General features: G+C 47.2%; 1 protein-coding gene across 1 annotated transcript; it reads left to right on the top strand.

The window, feature by feature from the left end:
* The first annotated feature begins 4,630 nt into the window (after nucleotides 1-4,630).
* On the top strand, nucleotides 4,631-10,601 carry LOC142923174 (uncharacterized). Its single transcript, XM_076064106.1, has 2 exons — nucleotides 4,631-4,869; nucleotides 8,055-10,601. The coding sequence occupies exons 1-2, from the start codon at nucleotides 4,683-4,685 to the stop codon at nucleotides 8,708-8,710; spliced, it is 843 nt and encodes a 280-aa protein (XP_075920221.1). The 5' UTR covers nucleotides 4,631-4,682; the 3' UTR covers nucleotides 8,711-10,601.
* The last annotated feature ends 356 nt before the right edge of the window (nucleotides 10,602-10,957 follow it).

Genomic DNA, 10,957 nt, shown 5'->3' with positions numbered 1-10,957 from the left:
GCTCCGTAGAGAAGAACAGCCGCAGCGCATTGCAGACAAAAGTCGATTGCAGGGTATACCCCACATTTGGGGCACCCCTCCCCCCATTCCGGACCTGCAGACACACCACGGCCCTCCTCACCCTCTCCATCCCTCCCCCCCAGATAAACCTGAAAATCGCCGAGGTCAAGGCCTTAGCCTCCCTCCCACCTGGCGGGAAAACCTGCGCCAAGTAGTTTAGGGATGGTAATATATCTGTCTTTACCACCATAATCCTACCGGCCATCGTGAGCCGCCTCCCAGCCCACTTACCGAGACAGAATCTGCTGGTGTCTGTGCTGGAGGTGGACGTCGGATATCTGTGCGGTCTGGAGCGGTGGACAATAGACTTCTGCAGCTCAACCAGGTGGACGCACTGGGCAGGGGGCAAGATGGTGGTGGCCTTAGAGACCCACTTACTCTGACAGAGAGCCATAGACTCACTCACAGAGTACACTCACACAGAGAGCCAAAGTCTCACTGACACAGAGCCATAGGCTCACTCACATGGAGACAAAGACTCACTCACACAGAGAACCATTGATTAACTCATTGTTTTTTTCGGTAAAGTCACGTATGTAGAAATGCCATAAAATTATATTAAAATAAATCAATCACGACGTTTCGACCACAACACTAGCGATCTTGCAACACAAGATCTTGCAACACAAGATCGCTTGTGTTGTGGTCGAAACGTCGTGATTGATTTCTTTTAATATAATTTTATGGTATTTCTACATACGTGACTTTACCGAAAAAAACAATGAGTAATTTATGCAGTCACGAATGCTTTAATTCTTTATTAACACACTTCTATGGGGAAGTTACCTTTACAATTCTGTACTAAACTAATTGCACCCCCTTACATTTTCCTGCCCCTCCTCCCTCTTCTGCTGCTGCCGTGCCCCTTGCTTTCTTCGGCCCCTCCCCCTCCCCCCACCTCTGCTACTTATTTTAAGCCTCTGTCTGTTCATCCCTCCGGCCCCTTTTTTCTTGCTTCTCTGTCCGTCTTTCCTCTTCTTACCTCTTGTGTCCCTGTATATTTATTTCTGCTATCTTATACCTCGTATTTGTTCACTGTCTATGCTGGTATGTTCAACCCAGAGGATGAACACGAAATTTAGCACTCTTCTGAAATTCGTGGTTTGCCAGGCAAGTGTCTAACTGTGTCGTTGGCCGACTGGTTTTGCATCACGTAAATTTTTCTTAGGTTTTTTGAATTCTCGTCTCCCATCTTCTTGTTGTATTTACCTCCGTGCAGTTTAACGCTCTCTATGTGTTGCGCTGATGTCACCCTATGTGCTATTTGTTTTTACACCTGATGAAGAGCACTTGTGTTGCGGTCGAAACGTCGTGCTTGATTTATTTTAATATAATTTTATGGTATTTCTACATACGTGACTTTACCGAAAAAAACAATGAGTTAATCAATGGTTCTCTGTGTGAGTGAGTCTATGTGTCTCCATGTGAGTGAGCCTATGGCTCTGTGTCAGTGAGACTTTGGCTCTCTGTGTGAGTGTATTCTGTGAGTGAGTATATGGCTCTCTGTGGGAGTAAGTGGGTCTCTAAGGCCACCCCCATCTTGCTCCCTGCCCAGTGCGTCCACCTGGTTGAGCTGCAGAAGTCTATTGTCCACCGCTCCAGACCGCACAGATATCCGACGTCCACCTCCAGCACAGACACCGGCAGATTCTTAAACCTGGTGGTGGAAGTAAGGACACGGGAGGGGTAATAGTCAACCACCATTACCACCATTAATACCACCATTACAACCACCAAAATCACCGCTATCGTTAACACAACCATCAATATCACCACCTCCACCACAACGATCACTATCAAAATTACAATCACAATACTCTTTGGTTCTTTCGGTAAAGTCACGTAGGTAGAAAAAAATAATAGATCACGACGTTTCGATCGCAACACAAGCAACCATCATCAGGTGAAAAAATATAGCGAGAAAGCTGCTGAAACACGAAGTTATATTGGCTTGAGATAAGCTCAGCCCAAGGGTAAGTGGGCGGGGCTAGAGGTAGAATTTGCATGTAAATACAACACCACATCGTGGAAAAGGAAAGAGAGACAGACAACGAGAGACATCCACACACAGAGAGAGGCACATACAAAGAGACACACGAGAGCCGCATATAGAGAAAATCACACCGGCAGAGAGAGACACCCACACAGATAGATGCAGAGAGATAGACACAGAGAGAATTACATAATTGCCCATGAATTACTATGGTGTGACAATGCCAATTACCAATGTCAAAGGGAACATCAATGAATGGTAAATGTGGGTTAATATCTCCAGAAGAGCATGTAGACTACATTAAAAATTAAAATAATCAGGCAATATAATATCACATATGGGTTCAGTTTAAAGTTTACTTACGACAAATAATACTGAAATAATTGTGCTCCATAGATTATCTTAATGGTCAAGTTACATAACCATCACGGAATCACTTAAGGTGACCATTTAAAAAGACGTTAATTGCAAGATGTTGAGCAAAGGAAATTGTTTGGAAGTTCATCTCACACCAAGTACATGTTACTATAAATCTAAATCTGCATAGTTCTCGATCAGCAAAGTCGCAAACATGTTTTATCACAAGCAAGGAGTTCGGTGTAAAGCTATTAAGCAAATTAACCACTGCACACGGTTGTAAAGCTCTCTGCCTCAAAGACAGCACTCTACCAAGTGTCACGACGCAGCTGCGCACGCCGCATGACAATAGGCGGAGTGAGTGAATCTAAGTAGACACTGACCCTGTCAAAGGGGATCCCATGTCTAGAGTATTTGTGGCTGGTGCTACACATTTCTAACGTGATTAGCCATTTAGCTGATCTATCATTTGTGGACAGGTTGCTTCTGGAAAACAGCCACATAGCTCAGTGGGTCTCACCTGGTAAAATAAAAATAGTTTATAGAGTTCGTTCTACCTTAACGCGTGTTTTCCTAACGCCATTTGGATATAGCACGATGGATGTATTAGGGAACACGTTTTATAACACGGATGCTAAGTGGTTGAGTCAACAGAACCACGTCGCGCGAGTAGGAATGTGCGGTTGTTCGGCTGCCTGGGCACAGCGTCACACGAGGCATTGGGATGCTGCTGGATGCTTCCTGATGCTCCCCACGCACCTCAGTCTTTGTTCAGCCGACACACGCATCTCACGCTGTTATCACGGACTGTGCTTTACCCTGTATTAGTCATTGTAACGAGGGAGTTTACACAACGCGGTGTTATTCAGCAACGCAACTACCGCGTTACAGAACACTGCAGTAAATATTGTCGCGGTGTGGAAGGAGCAATGAACGTCATCTTGTCGCATGGAAAGGCATCGCAGCCCTAGCGAGCAGCCAGAGACAAAGCCTGCACGCACGGCAAAGTTGTGATTGACCCGGGGACTATTAGCAAGTGACACGTATGGACTAATGGTTACTCTAAATGACGATGTTGACGATGGTTATAACGTGCTACAAATATGCTAAACGCACATCGCATTAGCTCTGACAAATAGCGGACTTTTTAAAGTTATCGTTTACAATGGTTAATTTGTATATCATGCCAAGTGAGTCATTTGCGTGTGGACCCTGACAGCGGCACTCAATGTCCAACTCTTGCGAATGCTCTCAGGGGATCTTTACCGTGCGCTGCGTTCACTCACTCAGCCCCAATCTCCCTGTCGTTAACTCACCACTCACCCACTCACTCACCTCACCGTTCAACTCACTCACCCTCCTCACCTATTAATTCTCCTCATTAACTCACTCACCCTGCAATCCACTCCCTCACCCCCCCTCTCCATCACCCGGCACTCACCGCCTGTCCGTGACCACCTCTCCCGTGCCTACAACCACAAACACCACCACCACCTCTCCTGTGCCTACAACCACAAACACCACCACCACCACCTCTCCCGTGCCTACAACCACAAACACCACCACCACCTCTCCCGTGCCTACAAACACCACCACCACCACCTCTCCCGTGCCTACAACCACAAACACCACCACCACCTCTCCCGTGCCTACAACCACAAACACCACCACCACCTCCTCCTGCTGCTGCTGTCGCGGTCTCCGCGTGGCGCCGCGGGCCCAGGGGGAGGCCTCGCGGCCCAAGAGCGGCGCCACGGCTCCACCCCTCCCGCTCATGGCCCCTCCCCCTCGACCCTCCTGGCTCCTCCCCCTCATCCCTCCTGGCTCCTCCCCCTCGTCCCTCCTGGCCCCTCGTCCTTCCTGGCCCCTCGTCCCTCCTGGCCCCTCCCCCTTGTCAATCCTCCTCCCGCTCGCGACGTGTAGTGAACTCAGCCCCGCCCCCACCGCCCCCACCGCCCCCACTGCCCCCACCGCCCCCCCCCCTGCGCGGCACCCCTGCCCATTGCAAGAATGGCGGGAAGCGGTCGCGGGGCCTACCGCGCGCCGCCTCTCGCGTGATTGGCCCGCTTCGCGTCACGTGTGGAAGGCGGAAGAAGAGTATGGGGGAGGAGCTGCGCGGTTAGGGGCGGGGCCGTGGAGTCACGTGGTGGGCAATGATTGCCAATAAGTGGGCAGGGATGGCTGTACGTCACATCCGGTGATATAGGACACGCCCCTTCGTGACGTGCCTCACACTTACTTCCGTCCCGCGTGCCGTCAACACGAGCTCAGCATGGTGCTGCTGATCGTTGGCGTTCTGCTCTTGGCCATGCTTGGGATGGAGATCTTCATTTATCGTCGTTTTAAGCTTTCCATCTCAGACTTTTACCGCGAGACCACGACGCTGCAAACGGAGAGAATGGGCCTGCAGAATGTGGAGCTCTGTCAGAAGAACAAGACCATGGACGTGGAGAAAGATGGTAAGCTACCATTTTCTTTGGTTCTTTCGGTAAAGTCCGTAGAATGAGAATAAAATAATAAATTGATAAAATAAAATAACACAATAATATTCTCACGACGTTTCGGCCACAATACAAGCGGCCTTCATCAGGTGAAGGGGACGAGACTGTCTGGAGGACAGCGCTGGAGTGAGAAAGCCACGCTGAGATCGCGATCTTTAAGCTGTGTGAGAAGAAACAAAGCGCCTTGACAAAGGAATTAACATATAATTTAGCATTGAAATGGCTGAGTGATTAGCTTGTGACTGGTCACAGAAAAGGCTATGTTAAAGTTAAAGCATACACATCCGCAAAGGCACCCCTTGACAAAGGAATTAGCATAGAATTTAGCATTGAAATAGCTGAGTGATTAGCTTGTAACTGGTCACAGAAATAGCTATGTTAAAGTCAGAGCATATACATTCACCGAGGCACCTAGTACAAATCAAACAGGAGAATTTAGCATTGAAATAACTAGGCGAATTTAGCATTGATATAACTGAGTGATTAGCTTGTGACTGGTCACAGAAATGGCTATGTTGAAGTTAAGGCCTACACATCTGAGCTATTCACAGTAACTGGGTATACAATACAATATATAATGAATACTATATACTGAACCAATAAAAAATACAAAAATTTAATTACCTCAATGTTATCAATAATCTCTATATTCTCCAATCAGCTAAGCTACCAACAATAAGTCGTTATATATCACAATGCTATATGGCGAAAAATGGGTGGATTCTTACCCTCAACTTTAGCACCACGGATAGCTACGGGTCCCGTTCAGACGGACGAGTTCATCGATGGTCGGAACAGAGGAGGGGGAGAGAGACAGCTGTGAGGCGCTGTTATACTCCATGTTGTAAACCATACCATTAACCACGGTTAAGCTATCCGTGTTGCTAAAGTTGAGGGTAAGAATCCACCCATTTTTCACCATATAGCATTGTGATATATAACGACTTATTGTTGGTAGCTTAGCTGATTGGAGAATATAGAGTTTATTGATAACATTGAGGTAATTTATATTTTAGTATTTTTTTTGGTTCATGATATAGTATTCATTATATATTGTATTGTATACCCAGTTACAGTGAATAGCTCAGATGTGTAGGCCTTAACTTCAACAGCCATTTCTGTGACCAGTCACAAGCTAATCACTCAGTTATTTCAATGCTAAATTCGCCTAGTTATTTCAATGCTAAATTCTCCTGTTTGATTTGTACTAGGTGCCTCGGTGAATGTATATGCTGTGACTTTAACATAGATATTTCTGTGACCAGTTACAAGCTAATCATTCATCTATTTCAATGCTAAATTCTATGCTAATTCCTTTGTCAAGGAGTGCCTCTGCGGATGTGTATACTTTAACTTAGCTATTTCAATGCTAAATTCTATGCTAATTCCTTTGTCAAGGGGTGCCTTTGCGGATGTGTATGCTTTAACTTTAATATAGCCTTTTCTGTGACCAGTCACAAGCTAATCACTCAGCCATTTCAATGCTAAATTAAATGCTAATTCCTTTGTCAGGCGCTTTGTTTCTTCTCACACAGCTTAAAGGTCGTGATCTCAGCGTGGCTTTCTCACTCCAGCGCTGTCCTCCAGACAGTCTCGTCCCCTTCACCTGATGAAGGCCGCTTGTGTTGTGGCCGAAACGTCGTGAGAATATTATTGTGTTATTTTATTTTATCAATTTATTATTTTATTATCATTCTACGTGACTTTACCGAAAGAACCAAAGAAGATGAATCCTTGCAGTCACGAAAACTTTAAATCGAAATTTAAGCTACCATTCTTAGATGTTCTGTTTGAGAGGAGACCTGATGGCTCATTGGGGCATTCTGTCTACAGGAAACCCACCCACACAGATTCCTACTTGAAACCTGATTCCCACCACCACCCAGCCCAAAAGAATTCTCTCATCAAAACTTCATACCATAGGGCTCATTGCATTTCGGACCAACACCACCTGACCAGTGAATTAAAACATGTACACCTGGCCCTCAAAAGGAATGGTTACTCTGACCGTACCATCCGCCAAGCTGTTTCTCCCTGCATACAGAAACAACCACTTGATACTCCGGCCAAAACCATCAAACTACCATATATAGCAGGCGTTACTAAAAAGCTTTCCAAAATTCTAAACAAACACAAGATCCAGGTCCGGTTCAATACAGTACACAAAATTCGTGATCTGATCCCATCCGTGAAGGATGGCATTCCTGACTTACAGTACCCCGGGGTTTACAAATTGAGTTGTACCTGCGGTGATTGCTATATCGGGGAGACAAAGCGACATGTCTCTGACCGAATTCGCGAGCACAAATCAGATTTGAATCACAGCAAAACGAATTCTTTGCTGATCACTGTTACAACGCTGTGGGTGATCACGATATAATTTTCTCCGATACCAAGGTTCTTTGCAAACCCACGGGTTTTTATCAGAGATTTGTTCACGAGGCAATTCAGATCTACAAACACAGACACAATTTCAACCGAGAAGTTGGTTTCAAATTAAGCAACCATTGGAAAGATGTTCTAAATCGAACTAAACATAAACTAATTTCTGTGGTACAGTATATTTTTCAAGTAGTGGTACCCCAAACTTTCGCAGCTCTCAGCTCCCCCCCCTCCCGCTCCTGGCCCCTCCCCCTCGTCCCTCCTGGCCCCTCCCCCTCGTCCCTCCTGGCCCCTCCCCCTCGTCCCTCCTCCCGACTCGCGACGTGGAGTGAACTCGCCCCCGCGCCCCGCGCCCCACCCTGAGCGGCCCCGCCGCCCATTGCAAGAATGGCGGGAAGCGGACGCGGGGCCGACCGCGCGCCGCCTCTCGCGTGATTGGCTCGCTTCGCGTCACGTGGGGAAGGCGGAAGAAGAGTATGGGGGAGGAGCTGTGTGGTTAGGGGCAGGGCCGTGGAGTCACGTGGTGTGCAATGATTGACGATAAGTGGGCAGAGATGGCTGGTACGTCATAGTGTACGTCACATCCGGTAATGACGTCACGATAAATAACACGCCCCTTCGTGACGTGTCTCACACTTGCTTCTGTCCCGCGTGCCGTCAACTCGAACTGAGCATGGTGCTGCTGATCGTTGGCGTTCTGGTCTTGGCCATGCTTGGGATGGAGATCTTCATATATCTTCTTTTTACGCTTTCCATTTCAGACTTTGACCATGAGACCACGACGCTGTCTACGGAGAGGATGGGCCTGCAGAATGTGGAGCTCTGTCAGAAGAGCAAGATGCTCCGTCTGGAGCTACAGCATCAGCTGGAGGAGTTCATGGAGAACCGAGAGACTCTCCAGAGAGAGATCAGGAGCCTGTTTCAACAGCTTAAAGAGCGCCAGTTGGAGCTGGAGCCCACGAGAGTGCCTTGCAGGGAGAGCAAGTCTCTCCATGCGGATTTTCTCCGAGACTGCAATGCAGCACAGCGGCAAATGTCGCTGCGCTGTGAAAACGAAGATCTCCGGAGGTCGCTGCACGCCCACCTGAGGAAGTTGACCTTCCTGAATCCGCAGAGAGGGCAGGAACAGTTTAGGCTGCGCGGGAAGCTGGTGCGTCACGAGGACATGTGGCATGGGGAAAAGAGGCTGCAAGAAGAGAACCTGCATCTCCGTAGCCAGCTGAAAGAGCTAATATGGACCGTGTCTCAAATGTACAATGATGCCACCACCACCGACGCCACTTCCACCGCCGCTGCCACAGCTTCCACCACAGCAACCGTTTCCACCACCACATCTGCCACCACCACCAAGCCCAAGAAGATGAAGAGATTTAGCCATTGGTTCCGAAAATTGCTGAAGCACAAGTCGGCCATTTAAAAATATTGGGGAAATTGTGAAAATGACACCACCCTAATTAAAACATTACTCAGAAAGACAAACATACCCCATAGAACATCAACAAAGTCATATATAAGACAAAATATCGTACATTTGCATGCAACACTCTAATAAATACTGTATTGTGAGCAAAACATAAAGTTACTTAAATGGAAAAAAAATCTGTTATTGTCACTTACCTTTAGTCCGGATGCCGGTCTGCTTGTCGGGAGGGGGCGTAATGAGTCCCTACACACACGGGGGCGGTGGGAGGGGGGTGAACGTCCATACACACACACAACAGCGACAATCATCTGCTGTATAGCCTTACCAGAATGTTGGGGCAAGCGCCTATGAAGCTCTGAATGGCACACGGGGTGAATGGCCAGCACCCTGCCCGGCTGCCTCTCTTTATCTCTCCATACACGAGACTCACAGGCGTACATGCGTCCGTGCACACACGCACAACAACAACGCAACAACCGTCGTTCACCCCTAAGTGGCGGTGACATCACCACAGCACTTGTGCCATGCTCGGTGCATTTTGAGGCCACGTGAAGTGTCGAAGGCTGGCTGGCAGGAGGTCATGTAATAGACGCAGGTGCCATGGATTGACTTAGGAAGATGATGGGCAGATGCAACAGCCGTGCTCCCCACTGTGCCAACTTTATTTGTGTCAGTTGTTTGGCGCTCTGCTCGTTGTTTTGAGCCTCGCTCCTCTGCCCTATGCTGTTGCTGGAGGGCAACTGCCTCCACTTCCCCAGCAGCACCTTTCATGAACCTCCTCCACAGAAGCCGATCATGACACTGCTGATACCAGTCATCAATAAGTCCAATCAGCTCCACATCCTTCTGCACCACATCAGTCCATCTCTTCTCTACCCCGTACCACGCCCATTTAGCACCATCTATCCAGCCAAATTGAAGCTGCTTGGGGATGCCGTGACTGCATACGGACTGCATGACACAATCAACGCAGCCTCGCTTGCTGGAGGAGCCCACAGATGGGCATTTGTCCAGATATTTTAGGAATCTGTGAGCTTACAAAGTCCAGTCTGGTTAAACCCTGAATAGATCGTGGGCAAGCTAACCTTAATGTTCCTTTCGAGAGAGATAAGGAAGGGTATAACTGTGGCCGAAGATTTTTATGGAGTGACATGCCAGGTAGCTTCCACACTGTTGAGCAGTTGATGAAAATATAATGCTGCTCGAATTATTTTAAATGAGACCTCGGCTCCCAAAACGGACTTGATCATCAGCACACTGCCCACTCCACTCTCTCCTCAGGTGCCCCAAATCCATGAGGAATTGAGGAAGGGAGCATTTTTATGATGTAAAATACCCAGGGAGGTGATTTGTTTTCGTGGGGCTGATGGTAACGGCCCATATTTTAGTAGCATGCTTCATGTTTAGCTGTAGTGTCTCCAACTTCTCCTTAGAGTGGGCAGTAATCACCAGATCATCCGCATTCATAATATGGTTTAACAATAGAGAGCCATACCATGACCGGCTCAGGCATCGATCAGCCTCCCATTATATCTATACCAGATACATTCTACTGGTACATCCATGGAAATCGTCTCAAACTACGTAGTCAAAGAAAATGTTCAGTCGTGTAGGGGGCAGAGGACATCCATGTCGCACATTACTCACACATTCTATCATCCCTTAGCTCCATTACGTCGATTTTTCATGAGACAGCAGTTGTCTTTCTATTGTTTATATATGCTTTATCGAAAGAAGAAAATAGTATTTTTGCTTTAATTACTGTAACTCTGTGTTTTATTTAGCTTTGGTAATTTGGGTGATCCAGGTCTCTCTTGCAAATGAGACTCATCCTGGTCGCTTTAGTTCTCGCCTTGTTCAACTCAATAAACTGGTACTCACTCCATTATGAACTCACCCACTTCCTTAAATCTATGACTCACGTAAATACTCCCTCTCTCTCCTCATGAGTCATATATTTACCTGATCACACAATCACCCGATCATTCACTGTGTCAACCTCACTCACGCACTTTTTAATGCTCTCAAGAATGACCCACCCATTCTATCACTACATTAATCATCATCCCCTTCCCTCATTGACCCACTGGTAAAATTAAAATACTCGACAGCAACAACACGTGAGATTGTACTCAGGCTTACACTCACATGTGTAAAGAAGCTCCTTTGCAGGTTCCATTTGATAGATGTCTTATTTCACTATGACGTATTTACAACGCAAGAGTACGACTCACACGAACC

The sequence above is a fragment of the Petromyzon marinus genome, unplaced genomic scaffold (assembly GCF_048934315.1).
Source record: "Petromyzon marinus isolate PM22_M1 ecotype Great Lakes invasive population unplaced genomic scaffold, UKy_Petmar_22M1.pri1.0 PM_Scaffold_31, whole genome shotgun sequence".
Taxonomy (NCBI): Eukaryota; Metazoa; Chordata; class Hyperoartia; order Petromyzontiformes; family Petromyzontidae; genus Petromyzon; species Petromyzon marinus.
Note: the sequence above shows the minus strand (reverse complement) of the source record. Positions and strands in the feature narration are given on the sequence as shown.